The sequence below is a fragment of the Meriones unguiculatus genome, chromosome 9 (genome assembly GCF_030254825.1).
Source record: "Meriones unguiculatus strain TT.TT164.6M chromosome 9, Bangor_MerUng_6.1, whole genome shotgun sequence".
NCBI lineage: Eukaryota > Metazoa > Chordata > Mammalia > Rodentia > Muridae > Meriones > Meriones unguiculatus.
Window position 1 is genome coordinate 41220743 of NC_083357.1, and position 22145 is coordinate 41242887.

At 41.8% G+C, this 22145-nt stretch overlaps 2 protein-coding genes across 2 annotated transcripts in view; one reads left to right on the forward strand and one right to left on the reverse strand.

The window, feature by feature from the left end:
• The first annotated feature begins 3577 nt into the window (after positions 1-3577).
• The window catches only part of Sgcg (sarcoglycan gamma), a 34088-nt gene continuing 15520 nt past the window's right edge, over positions 3578-22145 (forward strand). Inside the window, exons 1-3 of the mRNA XM_060391079.1 lie at positions 3578-3678; positions 15573-15767; positions 20132-20233. Coding sequence (XP_060247062.1) covers positions 15573-15767; positions 20132-20233 — 297 coding nt within the window. The 5' untranslated portion in view covers positions 3578-3678. The remainder of the gene's footprint in view (positions 3679-15572; positions 15768-20131; positions 20234-22145) is intronic.
• The window catches only part of Sacs (sacsin molecular chaperone), a 107221-nt gene continuing 103322 nt past the window's right edge, over positions 18247-22145 (reverse strand). Inside the window, exon 10 of the mRNA XM_060391078.1 lies at positions 18247-18635. Within this exon, the coding sequence (XP_060247061.1) occupies positions 18571-18635 (65 nt within the window). The 3' untranslated portion in view covers positions 18247-18570. The remainder of the gene's footprint in view (positions 18636-22145) is intronic.

Genomic DNA, 22145 nt, shown 5'->3' on the forward strand with positions numbered 1-22145 from the left:
ATCAGAATATTGAATTAGGGCTTTCAAACATTTTCCATCAGTCTGAAAGGACAAGGTGGCAGCATTGACCAAAAGGGTAAGTATTTTTACTTAAGATCTAATTGTTATACTCTGATTTTCAGTTTGAATTGTAATAGCAGACAAAATTTTCATAGTAGAGAGCCCATGAAAGAGTTCTAAATTTTAAGATTAATTGAAACTGTCCTGGTTTGATTTAAAGCCTGCAGCTGTTCCTGTAAGAGAGGTATCCGGTTTCAAATAGAGTTACAAAGACACAGTGCAAACAAATAGACAGGAGAGAGTTTCACAAGGAGAAGATTAAAATTAACCCTGTGCATCCTAGTGTCAGCGTCTCTTTTATGCAAGGTTTGATACTAAGATATATATCTCTAAGTGTGTAATTTAGTCCATTTTAATTCATGCTTCCAGGCAGCAATAACTTCAAAGGTTAATGATTCAAAAAGTTGATTCACTTAGACCTGATAAAAATTAAATTGTCAGATAAAGAGTTGGTGAAGATTCTTTCCCAATCTGTAGGCAGTCATTTTGTTTTGATGACGATGTCCTTTGCTTTACAGAAGATTTTCAGTTTCATGAGGTCCCATTTATTGATTGTTGCTCTTAGAGCCTATGCTGTTGCTGTTCTGTTCAGGAAGTTGTCTCCTGTACCAATAAGTTCAAGGCTCTTCCCTACTTTTTATTCTAACAGGTTTAATGTGTCTGGTTTTATGTTGAGGTCTTTGATCCACTTGGACTTTAGTTTTGTGCAGAGTGATAAGTATGGATCTATTTGCATTTTTCTACATGTAGACATCCAGTTAGACCAGCACCATTCGTTGAAGATGCTATCCTTTTTCCATTGTATAGTTTTGGCATCTTTGTCAAAGATCAGGTGTCCATAAGCATGTGGGTTTATTTCTGGGTCTTCTGTTCGGTTCAATTGATCCACCATTGTGGATCAATTCTGGATTTCTTGTTATTCCATATGAAGTTGAGACTTTTTCTTTTCAGGTCTGTGAAGAATTGTGTTGGTAATTTGATGGGAATTGCATTGAATTTGTAGATTGCTTTTGGTAAGACGGCCATTTTTTACTATGTTAATCCTGCCAAGCCATGAGCATGGGAGATCTTTCCATCTTCTGATATCTTCTAACTCTTTCTTCAAAGACTGGAAATTTTTTTCATACAAGTCTTTGAGTTGCTTGGTTAGGGTTACACCAAGGTACTTTATGTCATTTATGGCTATGGTAAAGGGTGTTGTTTCCCTAATTTCTTTCTCAGCCCTTTTGTCTTTTGTATACAGGAGGGCTACTGATTTTTTTTAGTTAATTTTGTATCTGGCCACTTTGCTGAAGGTATTTAGCAACTGTAGGAGTTCCCTGGTAGAGTTTTTGGGGTCACTCACTTATATTATCATATCATCTGCAAATAGTGATAATTTGACTTCTTCCTTTCCAATTTGTATCCCCTTGCTCTCCTTCAACTGTCTTATTGCTCTAGCAAGGACTTCCAGAACTATGTTGAAGAGATATGGGCTAATATCCAGTATATCTAAAGAACTAAAGAAGCTGAAAAGCAGCAAACCAAGTAATCCAATTAAAAAATGGGGAACAGAGCTAAACAGAGAACTCTCTGTAGAGGAATATCGAATGGCAGAGAAACACTTAAAGAAATATTCAACGTCATTAGCCATTAGGGAAATGTAAATCAAAACGACCCTGAGATTTCACCTTACATCCATCAGAATGGCCAAGCTGAAAAACTTAAGTGACAACACATGCTGGAGAGGTTGTGGAGAAAGGGGAACCCTCCTCCACTGCTGGTGGGAATGTAAACTTGTACAACTACTCTGGAAATCAATCTGACGCTTTCTCAGACAACTAGGTATAGCGCTTCCTCAAGATCCAGCCATACCACTCCTAGGCATATATCCAAAAGGGGCTCAAGTACGCAATAAAGATATTTGCTCAACCATGTTTGTAGCAGCTTTATTTGTAATAGCCAGAAGCTGGAGACGGCCCAGATGCCCCTCAACTGAAGAATGGATGCAGAAATTGTGGTACATTACTCTGCAATGAAAAATAAGAAAATCATGAAATTTGCAGGTAAATGGTGGGACCTGGAAAGGATCATCCTGAGTGAGCTGTCCCAGAAACAGAAAGACACACACGGTATATACTCACTCATATAGACATATAGCATAGGATAAACCTACTAAAATCTGTACACCTAAAGAAACTAATCAAGAGAGAGGACCCTGACTAAAATGCTCAATCCCCATCCCGAAAGGCAAAGAGGATGGACATCAGAAGAAGAAGAAAACAGGAAACAACCTAGGAACCTGCCACAGAGGGCCTCTGAAAGGCTTTGCCCTGTAGACCATCAAAGCAGACGCTGAGACTTATGGCCAACTGTTGGGCAGAGTGCATGGAATCTTATGTAAGAAGTGGGAAATAGTAAGATCTGGAGAGGACAGGAACCCCACAAGGAGAGCAACAGAACCAGAAATTTGAACACAGAGGTCTTCCCAGAGACTCATACTCCAACCAAGTACCAAGCATGGAGATAACCTAGAACCCCTGCACAGATGTAGTCCATGGCAGTTTAGTGTCCAAGTGGGTTACATAGTAATGGGAAGAGGGACTGCCTCTGACATAATCTGATTGGCCTGCTCTTTGATCATCTCCCCCTGGGTGGGGAGGAGCCTTATCAGGCCACAGAAGATGACAATACACCCACTCCTGATGTGATCTGATAGACTAAGTTCAGAAAGAAGGAGAGGAAGACCTCCCCTATCAGTGGACTTGGGGAGGGGCATGGTGAACAAAGGGGAGGGAGGGTGGGACCAGGAGAGGAGGAGGGGGAGGCTTATGGGGAGATACAAAGTGAATAAAGTATAATTAATAAAATAAAATAAAATTTAAAAAAGTTAAATTGTCTAATTTTTTAAAAAATAAAGACACTTAAGCATCAGATCATTCACATAATTTGTTAAACTGATATATTATCTTCCTTGAAAATAGCTGTCAGCTCTTTAATATGTAAAGTTTATTTACCTTCTGTTTCTTGTGGTAACCACGATGCAAGTTTCTTCTCCTCAAATAATAAAGTTTCTTACAACGGGGCTTAAGGAAAGTGTTTTCCAAAGACTGTTATTGGCTAGTTTCCTGTCTCTGGGTAAGAAAGGGGAACCCATAAAGCAGTAAGACCCAAGTTCTGGGCGCTGTGTGTGAACTCTGAGTGACTGGGTGAGGAATGAGGTTAGAGCTCACCAAAGATGTCCTCTTTCTCCTTGAAGGCAAAGCGTCCCAGAAAGCAGTGCGGGGTTTGCATGTCAGGGTGCTGGCTTTGCAGCAATGGTTGGGGTTCTGTTAGGCTCTGGTTTCTGCTTGGCACACCCGAGGGTGCAGGCTGAAATATGTTCCCAGTTTTAAGAGAGTCTAAGCGATTGAAGTCACCGGGTAAATTTAGATTAGCCTGTTGCTCCAGGACGGGCAGAAACCTGAGCCAAGGCAGCCGGTGGGGGTAGGGGTGGAGGTGGAGGAGACAGTGAACTTGCTCAGTGTGCTCAGTGTCTGTCTCACCCTACACAAAATGGGAGCTTAAATGTTTCCACTTCCACAGAGTTTGGGCCCTCATCGGGAATCAATTCATCAGTGTGATTTCTGAGTCGCCAAGGTAAGCAATCAGTTTCCACTTGGATTTTATATAATTAGTATGTAACTAATGAATCAGATATGTTCAAGCTTTCTTTTTTCTTTCACTGACAGTGTAATGGTTAATAATCTAAAATAATGCTGAATAAATCATCTCAATTATATTTTAGTTATTAACAAAATCCAGTTCCCCTCTTATTTTATTTGTATAACATCCCAGCGACTTCTGTGTTTCGCATTTTGCATGGCTGTGTTGCTGACATTTGCATACTTGTCATGACAGTGTGACTGTATTATGGGATGTTGACTCTGACAATTAATCAGAGAAGCTCCACTCAAACCTTACCGATAGACTTCCTGATGCTTCAGACTTTCTGGGTAGTTTTCTTAGAGACACTAATAGATGAAAATGAGAACAAGGGTCAAGGCGTTTTGGAAATTGAGAATAAGCAAACTGTCAAGCCAACTTCCCAAACTGTTCTTGGACTGTTTCCCTCCCAACATTTGGGGAAAAGTGATATGCACAGACAACAGCCATCCTGTGGGGTTACTGTAAAAAGGAACTGTTGCTTTTGACTGCTCAAATTGGGGTTGTTTCTTTGTGTTACTACGTTACCATGTGGAGATTGGAAAATCTGAGTTACTTTTAAAGGAATGAAGAAATGCCAGGGAAAGAACAATTGGACTGGATGAAAGACTTGCCCCCACGATGGGGTGAGTCTGGGTTCACAGGAACTACAAACAGTGGACTTTTCTTGGAAATATCTAGATACAAGGAGGTCCACTTTGGAAATTTCAAAACTAGTGATGCCAGTGGGGTTAATTTTGTGGGTTCTAGAATGACCAAAGGGAAGTAGTGTCTCAGACTGTTTAGATCTTTGATTCAGAAGACTGCCAAGTCCAAGTACTCACGCAAGCATAAGAAAGATGGCAGTTAAATACTGAAAATAATACCTTTCCATCTTGTCCTATAAAAATACACTTCCTGAGGCTTGAGATAGAGTTCTGTGATACAGTGTGTGCCTAGTCTGTGTGAAGTCCCAAGTTCACAAATAGCTGCATGATGAGAGCGAATGAAAAAAATAAATAAAAAGGAAAGTAAAGACATGACTGCTTCTATGGGTGGCACAAGTATGGAAGTTTATTGTAGATAAAAGGGAGAGTGTAGCCAGAGGCAGACACATCCGGGAGAGTCCAGAGTGGTCTCATGGCCTGAACCACTTGGGAGAGGGGGAGGAGAAGTGAAAGGGGAGAGAGGGAAACCAGGTGTAGTAGCCAGAAGGCCGAAGGTGCAAGAGGCAGGCAACCAAAATGTCTGGGTTATATAGGAAGAGCTCCTGGGGGAAGGCAGCCCAGCCCTGAGCTGGAAAGTTCAGGGTAGGGGGCAGGGTACGCCAGCCATACCCTGTAATAGGTAGGGACTGAAGGGTGCTGGGAGAACCTGGCAGCCAGGCCACTTTGATATTTTAAATAAACACCTTAGCCTTTTGTTCTATGTTTGAAACTAGATAGATAGATAGATAGATAGATAGATAGATAGATAGATAGATAGATGTGTAGACAGACAGGAAGGCAGACAGATTATATACAAATATAGTCAGTTGATTAAGCTAAACTCCTAACAAACTACCAACTATTCCTGTTCAGACTGTCTCAGAAACTTCTCTATATCACAATAATGACAAAATCAAAAGGCATCTATAGGGGAAGAAATGACAAAGGTAGAACCACGGAACTATAGGGCCTTGTCTTTGGGCCAGAGAAGGACAGAGCTATACAGATGCTGGTTGGGAGGACAGAGGGGGGAAGGTGGAGGGTGGAAGATGGGGATGAGTAAAGGCCTGAGGGAGTGAGCTTTGTTTGATAAGGGTCCGGCCATGTCAAGGGCCCTGATGCCTTAAACCCATGGGAAATGGGAAGGCATCTCCAGGGCTAGGCTAATTTTTGTTCCAATAGCCTCTGTGTGGGTGTTGATACAGTGTAAAGAAAATCCACCAAAGCTTTCTCTGCCTGCCCCTGACTATTCCTATTGAGAATAGCTAAACCTGACTCCCTTTTCAACTAAGCATAACTGCTTGTTTTTCTATATGTTACAAGCCCATCTCAGTGTTCAACTATATGCAATAACCCCGTCCTCTGTTCAACTGTATAGAATGAATACCCTGGGCTTCTGGGATGCTGTGGCTTCTCCATCAGATAGCCCAGAGCACCCAATACCAACTTTTCCGTGTCCATGTGCCTGCCCTTTCTTCATTTCCTCATCACCCCACTCAGGGTTCTGGGGACCAAGCTCTTCAAGGACAAGACAATTATTTGTGGCTTTATAAAGCATGCCAGATTGCTCTCAATCTCCCTCAAAACAGCTAAGTGAGCTGGACTTTAGGGTGACTGGCGCACACTGACACACATGCAGGCAAAACACAAATGCACCTAAAAATAAATCAATTCAGTAAACTGGCATTGCAAAGTCTTCTTCTGATTAACTCATTGTACACAGTTACAGAATGGGGTATAATATTTTAATATGTTTATACATGAACTCAGGGCAATCAGCATAGCTATTATCTTAAATATTTATTACTTCTTTGTAGTGATAGCACTCCAAATTCTAGCTTCTGGATATTTTTGAAACATCTGATGCATCTTTTAAAACACAGGTAATAACTTGCTTGTTGCTATGATAAAATATCAGACCAAAGGCAACCCAAGAAAGAAAAGGTTTATTTTAATAAGCTCGTCGTTTGAAGCAATGTAGTTCATCACTGTGGAGAAGGCATAGCTGCAGGAGCAGGGACAGCTGGTCAACCATTATACTTGCAGTCACAAATCAGGGAGGGTAAGAAATGAATGCTGGTGCTCGATTGGTCCCCCACCCCTTATTCAGTCCAAGATCTCAGTTCATGCAATGCTACCACCTACATTCTGAGTGGATATTTTCCCAGTTAAACTTGGCTAGAAATACTCTCATCCAAAGGTGTAGCTCCTAGGTCATTCTAAATCCAGTCAACTTGACAATGAAGATTATTTTTAACCTACTGTGAGACAGACAACAAGATGTTATTTCTCCTAAATATAACCTAGCATCTGTTGATCAACCTCTCTCCATCCCTCCCTACCTTGACCTTTCCAGCCTCTGGAAACCAACATTCCACTCTGAACTTCTATGAAACATTTTTTTGAGACTATGTAGCTTTGCCTTTCCTAGAACTCACTATGGAGAAGACCTGGCTGGCCTCAAACTCACAGAGATCTGCCCAGCTCTGCCTCCTGAGTGCTGGGATTAAAGAGTGTACCACCATGCCCAGTTCTTTATATTTTACACAAGTGAAGTCATGTGGTGCTTGGCTTTCTGTGTGTGGCTTATCTCACTTAGCATTGCAATGCCCAATACTGTCTGTGCTATCACAAGCAAAAGGATTTTGTCCTTCTTGAGGCTGAAGAACATTCCGTTGTTTTAACGTGTACTGCATTTTCTTTGCCCAGTCATCAAAAGCAGCATACTGTCTGTTGATTCTGTACTTTTGGCTTTTGTCACTACTGCTCAGTAGATGTAGGCTGCTCATGTCTTTTTGGCACACAGATCTCAGTTCCCATGGCTATGGATAAGCCTGTAACAGGATTGCAGGATCATATGGATGTTCTGTTTTTAACTTTCTGAGGAAACCCCATATTTTAAAGTGTGTAATGTCTGAGCTAATTCGCATTCCACCAATACTATGAAAGAGCTACATTTTTCTCCACACTTCACCAACATTTGCGATCCATTGTCTTTTTTATAATAGCCATTCTAATAGACATGATGTTACCATAGGTTTGAATAATGAATGTAGCTTTTGTTTACATGACAAACTAGAGTCACCCAAAAAGAAGACATCCCAGGTGAGGAATTGCCTCTAGTGGATTAGCCTGTGAGAATGACTGAGGGACATGACATTTTCTTTATTGATGGCTTGTGTGGGAGGGTCCAGCTCACTGTGGGTGGTGCCATATCTGCGATGGTGGTCCTGGGTGGTATAAAAATGCAGGCCAAACAAGCCATGAGGAACAAGCCAGTAATCAGCTTTCCACCATGGCCTATGAATTTCCACCTCTAGGTCCTGCTTAAGCTTATGCCCTGACTTCCTTTAATGAGAAGTGTGATCAGTGTGTGTAGAGGTTAGGTGATCCACTGGTTTCTCTTTGGGCATCTGCATCTATTTTGTAATATTTGAGACATAGTGGCTTGCTTGGATATCATGCCTTCCCAGTCTCTATGTCTAGACTGGTAATATACCCCAATTGATCACACTGTGCTACACAGCAGTCATCCTGGAAATAGGTTCACGTGGCTGATAGCTGGACCAAAAACATAGGGAACAGAGGTAGAGTCTTCATAGTGCAAGCAAGAGAACAGTAGGTGGCCGAGTGTCACATACAGAAGTAGACAGTCACAGAAACCTATTATATGATGCAGAAGAAAACACTGGGAATCTGCTGTGACATATTAGGAAGAAAACAGCAGGTGCCTACTATGATATCACACAGAAGGGAACCGTAGGCACCTTCCACGTAGCTTCCATCCACAGGAAGAACCGTGAAGGCATTACGTCTTTCAACCACCACACTCAGATTCCCAGGATAGCACAGAGGAGAACACAGAGGGTGCCCGCTGTCACATGATACGGGAAAATTAAGCACCCTCTACAATGACCCAGAAAACAAAAACAAAAGCTCTAGGCATTCCCTGTCACATGACAGAAGGAAGCACTGTGTAGTAGGCTCCCACTGTTGCCTGGTGCAGACGGCTTGGGTCTAAGCCCTCAGCAGCTGCTCATAGCATTTTGTTATTCCCGCTGCGGCCAGTTACAACTTTCTCATTCCTATCTGATGCTTATCCCTAAAACTATTTGGTCATTGGAATGTGGTCATGAATTTGGGACAATGATGAAAATAAGTTCGTATTATTCATTTCACTATGAAAAGGACTACATGTATGCACATGTGCATGCATGTTTATAGCTCAGTCCTGTAAATCCATGCAGAGGATGGCCGTTGCTCCAAGGTACATTCACACGTCAGTCTTGTGTGGATGGAGCAGTCAGGGTCAGGGAGAAGTGGCCCCTGGCAGCAGCATGGGCCCGGATGTCCCCATGGCATCTGGTGGCAGTGCAGGCCACCCATATTGGCATGTCCGCCCTTGGCAGCATGGCCCTCAGATATCCACATGGTCTCCAGTGGCAGCTCAGACCACAGAGATCTGCTTGGCAATTGGTGATAACTCAGGCCACCAGCATCAACCCAGACCCCAGCTGCAGCAGGACCCAGATATGGCTACAGTCTACCTTTCTCCACGGTATATGAATCTCTTGGTTTTGCTTTCTCTTCCATCTCTCCACCACATATTCCATCTTTCTCATCTCTCCATCACACATTTGTCTATAGTTGTAGCACCCACAGCAGGCACTTGGGTGTCTTTCTTCTGGCCTCCCTGGCCTGCATCTTCTGTGGTGTTTTCTGAGAGCTACCTTAGTTTGCCCTCTGTGGTGGTCTGAATGAGAATGGCCCCAATGGCCCATATAATTGAACGCTTGGTCCACAGTTGGTGAACCATTTGGGAAGACCAAGGAGGTTTGTCACTGGGGGGGGGGAGGGGGTCTTAGAGGTTTCAAAAGCCTGACCTATTCCCAATTTTTCTCTCTCTGTGTCTGTCTGTCTCTCTCATCCTGCATGTCTTTCTGTCTGTCTGTCAATCTCCCCACCCCTCCCCAAGTGGTGGTGTCTCAAGATGTAAGCTCTCAGTTAGTGCTCTCGGTGCCATGGCTGCACACCTGCTGCTGTGCTCCCAGCCATCATGGCCAAGACTCTAAAATTATAAGCCCCAAATAAACTTTTGCTTCTGTAAGTCGCCTTGGTCATGGTGTATTCTCATAGCAATAGAAAAGTAGTAAGACACTCTTTACTGCTGCTGAATGAACACACAAATGTTTATTTGGCATAGAGGTCCTTCCCACAGACCATCACTGAGGGAAGTCAGAGCAGGAACGTGGAGACAATAAATGAAGCCATGGGAAAATTCTGGCTACTGGCTCACTCCCCAGGCTTATTTCTGGCCAAAGGTGGCCTGCTGACAGTGACCTAAGCCTTCCAACATCAATCTTTATTCAAGAAAATGCTGAGGTCTTTGGACTTTAGTTTTGTGCAGGGTGATAAATATTGATCTATTTTCATTTTTCTGCATGTAGACATCCAGTTGGAGCAGCACCATTTGTTAAAGTTTCTGTCTTTTTTCCATTGAATGGTTTTGGCTTCTTTGTCAAAACTCAAGTATTCATAAGTGTGTGGGTTTATTTTTGGGTCCTCTATTAGGTTCCTTTGATCCACCATTCTGTTTCTATGCCAATACCATGCAGTTTTTATTACTATTGCTCTGTAGTGCAGCTTGAGATCAGGGACAGAGCTGCCTCCAGATGATCTGTTGTTGTACAGGATCGTTTTGGAAATTCTGGGGTTTTTTTTGTTGTTGTTGTTTCTCCATATGAAGTTGAGAATTTTTCTCTCAAGGTCTGTGAGGACAGGAGCACCACAAGGACCAAATATATCTGGGCCCAGGGGTCTTTTCTGAGATTGTTTCTCCAACCAAGGACCATGAATGGATATAACCTAGAACCCCTGCCCAGATGTAGCCCGTCACAGTTCAGTATCCAAGTGGGTTCCCTAGTTAGGGGAACAGGGACTGTCTCCAACATGAACTCAACTGCTGGCTCTTTGACCTCCCCCCAACCCAGAGGGAGGAGCAGCCTTTCTAGGCCACAGAGGAGGACATTGTAGCCAGTCCTGAAGAGACCTAATAAGCTAGGATCAGATGGAAGGGGAGGAGGACCTCCCCCATCAGTGGACTTAGAGAGGGGCAAGGAGGAGATGAGGGAGGGAGGGTAGGATTGGGAGGGAATGAGGGAAGGAGCTACAGCTGGAATACAAAGTAAATAAACTGTAATTAATATAAAAATAAAAATTTAATTAAAAGAAAGAAAGAAAATGCCCCCACAGATTGCCTACAGGCCAATCTGATGAAGGCATTTTCTCAATTGAGTTTCTTTCTTCCCAGATGACCCTTGTTTGTGTCACTGATTAACAAGCAGAATATACTTATAAGTTATGGGTGTCTGACTAAAAATGGCCCCTATAGGCCCATAGAGAGTGGCACTATTAGGAGGCATGGCTTTGCTGGAGTAGGCGTGGCTTTGCTGGAATAGACATGGCCTTGTTGGAAAAATTATATCAGTAGGGGTTGGACTTTGAGATCTCAGATGCTCAAGCCAGGCCCAGCATCTCTCTCTCTCCCATCTTGCTGCTGTGGACCTGGATATAGAACTCTCAGGTCTTTCTCCAGCACTACATCTGCCTGTGTGCTTGCTGCCATGATAATAAGGGACTAAACCTCTGAAACGGTAAACCAACCCCAGTTAAATGTTTTCCTTTATCAGAGTTGCCATGGTCCTGGTAGCTCTTCACAGCAATAGAAACCCAAACTAAGATACCAGTACACATCTAGTATGATCTGTCAGATATGTGAGATCCAATAAACTCTGTAATTGTAAATGACATAACTCACCCTTTGAGTTCTTAGTATAATTGAATTTGTAAGTTTTCAAGAATCTAAGTTTTTTTTTTAACATGTCTTCCACCCTACCCCTGCAAGCAATACAAAGTTTTGGCATTTTGTTTGTTTGAAAGTCTGGCCACAACACATACTGGAGAGAATATGGAGAAAGAAGAACCCTCCTCCATTGCTGGTGAGAGTGTAAATTTGTACAACCACTTTGGAAATCAATCTGGCACTTTCACAGACAATTAGGAATAGTGCTACCTCAATATCCAACTATACCACTCCTAGACATATATCCAAAAGATGCTCAAGTATACAACAAAGACATTTGCTTAACCATGTTCATACAGCTTTATTCATAATAGCCAGAATCTGGAAACAACCCAGATGTCCCTCAATTGAGGAATGGATACAGAAATTGTGGTACATTTACACAACAGAATACTACTCAGCAATTAAAAACAAAGAAATCATGAAATTAGCAGGCAAATGGTGGGACTGAGAAAAGATCATCCTGAGTGAGGTATCCCAGAAACAGAAAGACACACATGGTATATACTCATTTACAAGTGGATATTAAACATATAATATAATATAATATAAATATACATATAATATACATATAAACATACTAAAATCTGTACACCTAAAGAAGCTAAGGAAGAAGGAGGACCCTGGGTCAGATGATCAATCAAGTCAAATGGGATGGACATCAGAAGAGGGAGAAAAGAGGGAACAGGACAGGAGCCTACCACAGAGGACCTCTGAAAGACTCTACCCCAATAGGGTATCAAAGCAGATACTGAGACTCATAGCCAAACTTTGGGCAGAATCCAGGGAATTATTGAAAGAAGGAATTATGAATCCAGGGAATAATGAAAGAAGGGAGAGATGAAAGACCTGGAGAGGACATTCCCTCCATAAGGAAAGCAACAGAACCAAAATATCTGGGCACAAGGGTCTTTTCTGAGACCATGCATAGAGATAACCTAAAACCCCTGCACAGATGTAGCCCATGTAGTGTCCAAGTGGGTACCTTAGTAATGAGAACATGGACTGTCTCTGACATGAACTCAGTGGCTGGCTCTTTGTTCACCTCCCCCTGATGGGACAGCAGCCTTACCAGGCCACAGAGGAAGACAATGCAGCCACTCCTGATGAGACCTGATAAGCTAGGGTCAGATGGAAGGGAAGGAGGATCTCCGCTATCAGTGGCCTGGGGGGTGGGCGATGGGCATGGGAGGACAAAAGAGAGGGAAGGTAGGATTGGGAGGGTATGAGGGAGAGGGCTACAGCTGGGATACAAAGAAAATAAATTGTAATAAATGAATACATTAATTAATTTAAAATGAGAAAGTCTGGCCATATAGCTCGATGTGGCCTTGAACTAAAGTCCCTGCTGTCTGAGGTGTTAAGTGGTCGGAGCGTAAGTGGACAGCCCTGTACCTGGCTCCCTGTATGTCTTGTTAACTCCTTTGGAGCAGGGTTCATTTGTTAGTTACATTGGCCCAACTCCTGAAAGTATCTTATCTAGAGCAGACCTGTAAGTAAGGGCTGGCTGAAATATGGAATGTCGTTGACCAGCCTTTATTTAGGAAGACAGAATGGACAGTTCATTCAATCATCAGCCTGTATAATAAGAATTAAAGATGTGATGGGAGCAAAGGTGGTTATTGTTCTCCCAGAGAACCTGAGAGAGCTCACCTCCCAGCACCCACATGGTGGCTCACAAGCATCTGTAACTCCAGTTCTAGAAGGTCCAACACCCTTGTCTGGCCTCCGTGGGCACTGAGTATACATGGCTCAAGACATACATGCAGGCAAGACCCTCCTACACATAAAATAAATCATTTCTTAAAAGAAGAATCAAAGAATGTGCAAGATGGAATACTCATCTATAAGATTGTTTTGCTTAAATAGCAAATGAGAGCTATGAATTAAAAAGTGAAGTAAATCTGATGTTTCTATAAAAACATTAATGATTTATATCTAATGTACAAGTTATAAAAATACTGATATTTAGGTAGTGGTGGTGCACGCCTTTAATGCCAGCACTTGGGAAGCAAAGGCAGGCAGTTCTCTGTGAGTTCAAGGCCAGCCTGGTCTACAGAGTAAGTTCCAGGACAGCCAGGGTTACACAGAGAAATCCTGTCTCAAAAACCCAAAACCAAAAACAAACAAACAAAAAACCCAAAACAAGCAAACAAACAAAAAAACAAAAGAAAACAAAAACCAAAAAGCCCCTGATATTTAGATTTAAGCGATGCATTTAAAGTCAATAATAATTAAATATAACACAAATATATTTTGAAGGATAGTGAGCAGGAAGTGTAATTTTTTTTTTTTGTGAACATTTTTTTTTTCAATGCAGTTTATTCAGGAACCTTGAACAATCCTCGGACCCTGGGGAAAGCCAGCCCACAGCTTAAATAGCCTCTGGGTAGCCAACCCAGGCGTGCCACGTGGGCAATGCAGATAGGTCCACATACATGGAAGCAAGCCAGATTCTCAGCCTTAGCCAAATGTGGAATTGTTCGTGACAGAGAGCACTCACCATCGGGAAGGTGGAAGGCAGAAACTAGCTCCATCTTTAAGGCATAGCATTCCACAGCTCTCTACAGTTCCCCCTTTTTGTTTTAGACGCATCAGGCAAGAGTAGAGGTCTAATCTCTGATATTAGAAATAAATTGGGACTTTGTACCGATGTTCATTTAGGTGTCATCCACCCAAAGAGCATCAGACCCGTCAGATACCTTTTTCTCAGAGGCGGGACCTGGGGCATCAACCCGCATGCAATCAGACATGCTCTTCTCTGGGTCCAAAGCGGCTGACCCTGAGTGCAGTGCTTAGCCTCGCATCCTGAGCATAACATTTTAGCTTTTTATGGTAGCCAACCATGCTTGGGGAGAATGTCCTGCTTCAATGGCTGTAAAGGCCTGAATGGTCATGGCTGCATCACACTGTTGTGAGACTCTAATCTTGCATATATACCACAGGCAAACCAAGGAGACCAACACCAGAAGGCCTGCTAACGCTCCCATGCCCGCCCATTCCTTCAGATGATTCATGGCTGCAGCGATCCATGTTGATAATCCTGTGGCTAGTCTTGTGTCCACTCTGGTAGAATTTACTGTGACAATGGCCACTCTCAGCTGCTCCATCGTAGTATCAATTTCTCCAGTCCAATTACCTAAAATATAGCTCAACAATTGTTTAGACAGATTTGCAGCACAGGAAAAATTCTCATGTTGTATGCTAGTGACACAAAGTCCAGCATACTTTCATTGACAGCCAGGTTGAGCGATTTGCCATAGGGTATCAATTTGCTCTTGCAAGAGGTCAATCCTCTGATTGAACACCATCAAGCTTCCTTTTAGTTGAGCATTAATTCCTTTTTGTACAACTAAGGCATGAGCTACAATGGCTAAATGATTATTCAGGGTCTGAGCAGTCTGCCCAGTATGACTCATGGCTAATGCCCTGGTGGTATATTTTTAATGCTAACGTAAGTCATTTAAAACTAGCTTATAAAATTAAATTTTGTTAAATATATATGCATATTTAACAAAATTTAACAAAAAATATATATATATATATACTACAGAATTAGTTCCATGTCATTGAGTTTATGTATGAAGTTCTAGAATATTCACTCCCTCCATTACTGTTGTACAAGGTTATAAATAGTGCTGTGTGTTTTCAGGTCTACAATTTCGTGCGAGCATGAATTCCACATTGCATGACCTCAAAGCACTGGGGAGCTGCCCCTCTGCCCATGCTGATTAGAATAAGTATCTGAGAGACATTATCTGAATTTCTAGGTTCCTTTTCCATAGGTATTTGGTGTCAGTATAAACAACAAACAAAATCAGCTCTTTGGGGTGGGAGTGAGCGTAGTGCCCCGTGTATCCCTGGCTGTGCTGGAACTTGCACTGTAAACCAGGTTGGCCTCCAGCTTACAGAGATCCTGCCTCTGCCTGCCAAGTGCACCACCACTGCCTGGCCCTAAATATCAGTGTTTGTATAACTTGCACATTAGATATAAATCATCAGTGTTTTCACATAAACATCAGATTTGCTGCATTTTTTTGATTCACAGCTCTCTATTTGCTATTTAAGCAAAGCCGTCTTGTAAATGAGTATTCCATCTCCTGCTCTCCCTACCCTTCTCTAGCATCTGGGATTTCAGGTGTGCACACCTACCCAGCTTCTGGTTAGGTCTAGAGTAAAATTGTTTTCTAGATTCATAATAAATCAGTATTGACAACTAAATTCTCTCTCCTCCCTCCTCCCCTTCTCCTGTCCCTCTGCCTCCTCCCCTCCCCGAGAAGATGGTTCGAGAACAGTATACCACAGTTACTGAGGGCTTCCACCTCGAGAGGCCTGAGAGCCAGCCTGTCTACAAGATCGGCATTTACGGCTGGAGGAAGCGCTGCCTCTACCTCTTCGTTCTTCTGTTGCTAACAACACTCATCGTGAACCTCGCTCTCACAATCTGGATTCTAAAAGTGATGTGGTTTTCTCCAGTGAGTATTACCACTTTCTGAGCATGCTCCTAATGTGTTTGCTGCATTATTGCCTTAACCATGTGTAGATAGAAACTTCCTGACTGCCTCAGGGTTTTCAGTAGCTAAATGTCATCATTTTTGCTTTCTCTGACTCACTGTAAGCTATAGAGATATAGATATAGACTTTTTTTTTCTTTATCATGTTGCGCTTTTCATTAGTCATTATCTCTAGATGGTAGAAAACTCTAATCTTGAATTTGTGGTTGATTGGTTCAAGATATCTTAGTGGTCATTTGTAGAATACAGTCTATAGAAGTATATAAATCACAATTTTTTTCCTCATGTCCCCAATCCTGTATGTTTAGCATTTGCATACCTACTCTTTTTTAATTAAATTACCTAATGAATATGTGAGGCAAGTATTTGTTTTTAAAGAAGTTTTTTTTGTTTTTCATTTAGTTTTTTAACTCTTTTTTTATTCTTGATCATTTTATGCATATACATTAAATATGCATATATATTAAAATATGATCTTATCTACTCCCATTCCCCCTCCAGTTCTCCCCATATCTCTCTTAACAGATCCAACTTTCAATTTTATGTCATTTTTTAAAAAATAACCCACTAAATCTAATCAGTGCTGCCCATATGTGAGGGGATGCAGGGCCATCCACTGGAGCATGAAGATCTCCTGAGGGTAGTCACATCCTGTAAGATGCATGACTCTCTCTCCCTCTGCCATTATCCACTGTCATAGCTCCACAGTAAGGGTTGCGCCCCAGAGACCGTCTACCTGTCTAGGACAGGATTTTGACTGCCTTGATCCACGCAGGTAACCACTGCTGCTGTGAGTTCACCTCCTCATCCTCCAGCTCTTACGTTCTTTCTGCCTCCTCCTCCCTGATGTCTATCAAGCCCGTTGGGAAGGAGGATTATAGAGATGTCCCATTTAGAGCTGATGACTCAGGCTAAAAAATGGAGAGCTTTGTTCGCTCACAATTTTGGAGGTTGGGGGACCTCAACCTGCCTGGTAGTAATGCAAGAAAGCATGTGGCAGGAGGAATCACACCAGCCAGAGTGAGTGGGGAGCAGCTGTGACCTTTATCACAACCCTCCGTGAGAACTAACTAGAGCCCCTAAACAAATATCTCAGGCTCTTCCAAGTAGGAGTTGCCATTGACCCAAGGAGCTGCCATGAGGACCCACCTCTGAAAAATCCATACCCACCACAGAGCTGCCATCCTCAATGGCCAAGCTGCCAACACAGGAGGCCTTGAAGCAGTAGCTCTCAACTTCCTAATGCTGCCACCCTTTAATACATGTTATGGTGACCCCCAACCATAAAATTACTTTCGTTGCTGCTTCATAACTGTAATTTTGTTAGTGTTATGAATCATAATGTATATATCTAATATTTCTAATGGTCTTAGGTGACCCATGTGAAAGGATCATTTGACCCCCAGGGGATCATGACCCACAGATTGAGAACCACTACCATGGAGGGACACACTTAAACCATGCCCAAGCCAGAGCAATGAAATATTTGCATGTTTTAAACACTGTTTTGATGCACACAAATATGTGTGCAAACACTTAAATGTCCACAATAGATTTAGAAAATAAGATGCCAGCAGTCTTAAAGAATTTATTCTAAACATTCCCACATGTTAAAAATAATTGCACAACCTTATTTGCCTTGATGTTTTGTGTACATTTTGTGGTGCTGGGAAATGAACACATGACCTTTTGCATATCAGGCAAGTACTCTACCATTAAGGTATGTCCCAAGAAGCCCTTGTGCTGTGCCTTTGGGGATGGGGGTTCTCATTTAATGTAGAATACATTCATTTGGCAAGATACATCTAGTGAGATAAAAATACTACTACAAAGGACATCACAGTCTAGTCGGTATGTTTTTTCCCAGGCAGCTGAGTGTGTGATGTGTGCTCTCTCCAAGAATGATAGCTAAAGTGTGAGGTTCAAGCATGAAATGCACTCAGTTAGTCCTACATTTTCTGTGCCCTTGTTTCTGTCCTGCCATGGCTTAAGCCAATAGCTATCATTACTCTCTTCACATAATAAACATTTCTATTTCCACACATTCTGGTACAATACTCATAACATTAAAATATAGCTCAAAAGCATTGAATATATTTAGTATAGAGTATCATAATTTTATTTACTACAGTATATTATTATTTTTATTATTAGAAATTATTATAAATTATGTGTATTAACATATTGATATTAATATGTGTATTAACATGAGTATATTAACATTAGACAACATGGAATATGATTTCTAGGTTACAACTTATACTGATAATACTTCTGCAGCAGCATGATGGTATTGGCTACCAAGGCCCAGCATTTTTTCATGAAGGCTGGACAGCTGAAAATGTATTAGCCACTTTTCTATTGCTATGATAAAACACCACAGCTAAAGCAAATTAGCAAAGGGACTTTTTTTTTTTTTTTGCTTTGATCAGTGTAGTAATGCCATGTTAATTATTCAACTACCAACCCACTGTCTTTACTTCTTCTATGTTAATGTGACTGGAGCTCCTCAGAGGGTCTGGGACCCTTCACAATAGCCATGTGTACCTTCAAAATTATGGTGGCATGTTCTAGAATGTGGCAGTCAATAGGAGATGTGGCAAAAATCAAAACTCTCAACAAAACGGTTGGACAACTCAGCGTGAAAGCTTGAATGAAGTGTTTATTTTTATGCTCTTTGCTTCTGCCTTAGTTACTTTTCTGTTGCTGTGATAAAAGAAAAGTTTATTTGGGCTTACAGATGCAGGTGTATAAGACCCCACCATCATGGTGGGGATGGACAGCATCCGGAAGGCACAGTGGTCAAAGCAGGAAGCCAAAAGCTCACATCTTCAATAGCAAACACAAAACAGAGAATGAATCAGAAGTGAAAGGCAAAACTATACACTCTTGGAGCCCACCCCAGTGATACACTCCCAAAAACAAAACTGCATCTCCTAGACCTTCCCAAACAGTGCTATTATCTACTGGGAACCAAGGATTCAACTTCCTGAACCCGTTCAGGTGACTCATCCAAATTACCACAACTTCTTTTTTTTGTAGGGCACTTGACATAACAAATGATTCTGTGGTCCTTCCTGGATGATTTTATGCCCATATACTTTGCTTATGGAGTTTTAAACAAGTGTTAGCCTCTTATTTTTGTGGACTCAGACTCCAAATCACATGCAGAACTGAATCTTAACTTTATGATTATCTGCACTGCATTATAAAAACAATTAGATGATTAGTATAGTAGCCACTAAATGCCTTACACTGTTACAAACCTTTACTTTTAAATACCTTTATTTGCTTTTTAATAACCTACTTGGCAGAATTCTAAGATGTCTCCATGATCTCTCCCCTCTGAGTTACACTCCCCATAGCCCTACCCTTGAGTGTGGGTGGGCCTATGGTTTGCTTCAACCAGTAGAAGATGGTGAAAGAGACGGGCCAGCATTCCTTCTGTTACCTTATAAATGCACCATGGAGGTCTTCAGGTATAATTAAGGCTTCAAATCAGTTGGTTTTGAATTCATGAACAGGTGGGTTTGGTCCCTGTTGTAAGGATTATTGTAGGGATTATTGTAAGTTGGTGATTCTCAACCTTTGGGTAATGACCACTTTGGGAGTCATATATCAGATATCCTGCATATCGGATATTTACATTACAATTCATAACAGTAGCAAAATTACAGTTATGAAGTATCAATGAAAAAATTTTATGGTTGGGGGTCACAACAACATGAGGAGCTGTGTTAAAGCGTCACAGCATTAGAAAGGTTGAGAACCACTGATGTAAGGGGTTCTCCAGTTGGCCTTTGATTGCTGTGCCTAGAGCATTCCTGAAGAAACTTGGCAGTTTCCTTTGCTCCCTACACAGAGGGATACTCAGTAGGCAAAGGGACTTATTGCCAAGCCTGACAATCGAAGTTCTGTTTCCGGGCCCAGGTAACCAAAGAAGAGGACCAACTCCTGCAAATTGTCCTCTGATCTCTACACAGACACTGTGACACATATGATACTACATGCAATAAATCAGTCCATCAATCAATCAATAAAATGAAAAAAAAGGTAATAGTAAGATGGTCATGGAGTCTTAGCTGTTTATTATAAAATGATTTGTTAAATCTTATATGTATCTCCCAAGTAGACTTTTGTACTTACAAAAGGTTTTTTTGAACGAATACTGAATATAAACAACTAAAGTTTAAAATAGACATTTGGAAGAAACACAGAGAAATGGAAGGAATATATGGAGATGCAATGTATATGTTTAGTTAACCAAAGAGAAGTGAAAAAATTTTTAAATGGACAATTTCATGTCTTTCTCTCTTTTTTAACAGATAGGAATGGGTCACCTGCATGTTACAGCAGACGGACTTCGTCTGGAAGGGGAATCGGAATTTTTATTTCCTCTGTATGCCAAGGAAATACGCTCCCGAGTGGTAAGAAGATTGTATTTCACATAACTTGTGAAAAATAAGTAACAGTTAAGCACAGAAATTCTGTTGTTCAGAGGGGATTTTTAACAAGTCCGTGTGTCCACACATTCATGGTATGTTCTGTCTCACAATGTGCTATTGGGCGGTAGACCTTACCTTACCTTACATACATGCTACAGAGATTTTATTCTTAAATTATTCTGCTCTGAGTTCAGTATCCTCAGCAATTTAGTTATAAAAAAATAATATAATTTAGGATTAAAAATCTTTACCCAGGGCCTACAGAGATGGCTCAGCATTAAAGGCTAGGCTCACAACCATAAATATAAAAATCTTTACCCAGAACAATTTACTATCCCTCCATTGGTGCAAGCAGCTTAAAACAGCCTTGACTCAGAGCACTCTGAGGAGCTCAGGAGGAATCTCTGTCACAGAGATATTCTGCATTAGAGACTGAGATTCACCATATATAAAAAGAAGGATCACAGAGACCAAAGTAAAGATACTCCCAAAGAGCCATCAGAAAATTCTTCAGGGTCTCCTACCAGCAGCAGAATGAGAATTGAAAGGACTGGTATGTCATAAGACACCCCAAGACTAAGTTCTCAGCAAAATGAGATTTATTTGCCCCAGAGGGACAAAGGGCAGGGAGTAAGATACAAAGACAGGAGACTGGGGACAAGGGAGAAGGGGAAGGGAGCAAGCAATAGGAGGGAGGGACATTTGTCCTGGAGGAACAAAGGACAGCCTCTGGATAGAGAGGAGACAGACTTGGCTCATAGGCAAATGGTAGTTTATAATGGGAAAAGGAGACCCCCCCCAAGCCCTTTCCATCCCTCAAACCCCCACTAGATTTGTTTTGATTGGGTATGTTAACTAGGTGAGCCAAAGAGGATTTTTGGTTGCTGGACTTTTGATAGCTGGAACTTGGTGGGGGAAGTGGCTAAAGAAGGGAATAGACCTTGGTGGCTAGCTTTAGGAATGCATTCCAACTCTTTAACAATGCAGAGGGGATGGGGAAAGGGCAAGGCCTGCTAAAGCCAGGTTTGCCAAGCTTGGGCCTATTAGAGTCCTTCAAGAGTCACGGTATTGACACAAAGGGAGGTATCAGAGAGGGCAGAGCATAGGGGAAGTTTTGCCCATGGTTGTGTTGTAGTATTTCTAGGAATCTTACTGGCAGAAGGAGCATGCAAATGGCCTGTAACACAAGCTGATGCATACGTGAGCTAGATTTGAGCTTATTCCAGCACATACAATAACCACAGTGGCACTTGGAAATGTTAAGGACACTGCTAGACGAGGACAAAGAAAATGAACACAAGTTTTTGTTAGAAAGTCGGGCATGAATAAATTGAAATACAAGATCTTATTCTCCTTGCTTTCCCAAGTCGTGCTGGTTGATCCCTCACTGTATTTGGGAGAGACAGCAGATAGTAGGACCTGGCAGCTAACCATAGCAAACGGAATGTTCTAGAATTAACAACTTTCAGTTATATTTTATCAGGCTGTCATTTCCAGAGTGCCTTGAGAAAAACAGGGAATACCACTAGAAAGAAAGTCAGGCTAGCCAACCACGTGTTAAAGGCTCACAATGTGACACTGATGTCAATCAGGACATACAATTACAGAACAGATGTGCCCTGGAGAAACCTGTGACAGCCAATATGTTGGTTACCCTTTTTTAGGGAGTAGTTATCCATAAAATCATCGATCTGAAGAGTTTGCCACTCCACAGTGATCTACAGTGCTGAACTGAAAGAATGTCTCCTTTACATTTGTTGCTCTGGCTATGTAGCACGCTCAAAAGTGGCGTGTGGGGCTGGGGAAAGCCTACCTCATGGCCATGAGGACTCAAGTTTGCAGTCATAGTGTTCTACTCTTAAGCACACACTCAGGAAACACACATTACATACTT